The sequence below is a fragment of the Antrostomus carolinensis genome, unplaced genomic scaffold, assembly GCF_000700745.2.
Source record: "Antrostomus carolinensis isolate BGI_N321 unplaced genomic scaffold, ASM70074v2 scaffold40519, whole genome shotgun sequence".
In the NCBI taxonomy this organism is placed as follows: domain Eukaryota; kingdom Metazoa; phylum Chordata; class Aves; order Caprimulgiformes; family Caprimulgidae; genus Antrostomus; species Antrostomus carolinensis.
The window spans coordinates 1-368 of NW_010337186.1; the positions used below are offsets into that span (position 1 = coordinate 1).

Genomic DNA, 368 nt, shown 5'->3' on the forward strand with positions numbered 1-368 from the left:
GGTGTCCAGAGCAGCTGGGAAAGGGGAGACTGGTGAAGGGGTGGGGGACAGGGGAGGGGGGTGACTTGGCAGCCTGATGACAGTGGGGTTCTCGTGGGGGCTGTGCGGTACCCGAGGGAGGTACGAGGTGGGGTCTGTGCCTGAGGCTCCAGTGCTGTGTGTCCCCCTGGCCCAGGGGCTGCTTCAGCCCCTGTAAATCCACCAAACTGTCTCTGTGCTCCCAGGAACCGTCCAGAGGGCAAAGTGCTGGAGACTGTGGGGGTGTTTGAGGCACCGAAGCAACACGGCAAATACGAGACGGGCCAGGTGAGGGGCTCTGGGGAGCGGAGCTGAGCTGAGCCTGCAGGCTGGTTCCACAGAGACTGGGG

General features: G+C 64.1%; 1 protein-coding gene across 1 annotated transcript in view; it reads left to right on the forward strand.

Annotated features, from left to right (window-relative positions):
• Positions 1–175: 175 nt before the first annotated feature.
• The window catches only part of POLDIP2 (DNA polymerase delta interacting protein 2), a gene marked incomplete at its 5' end in the record, with an annotated part of 7,747 nt that continues 7,554 nt past the window's right edge, over positions 176–368 (forward strand). Inside the window, one exon of the mRNA XM_010175098.1 lies at positions 176–306. Coding sequence (XP_010173400.1) covers positions 176–306 — 131 coding nt within the window. The remainder of the gene's footprint in view (positions 307–368) is intronic.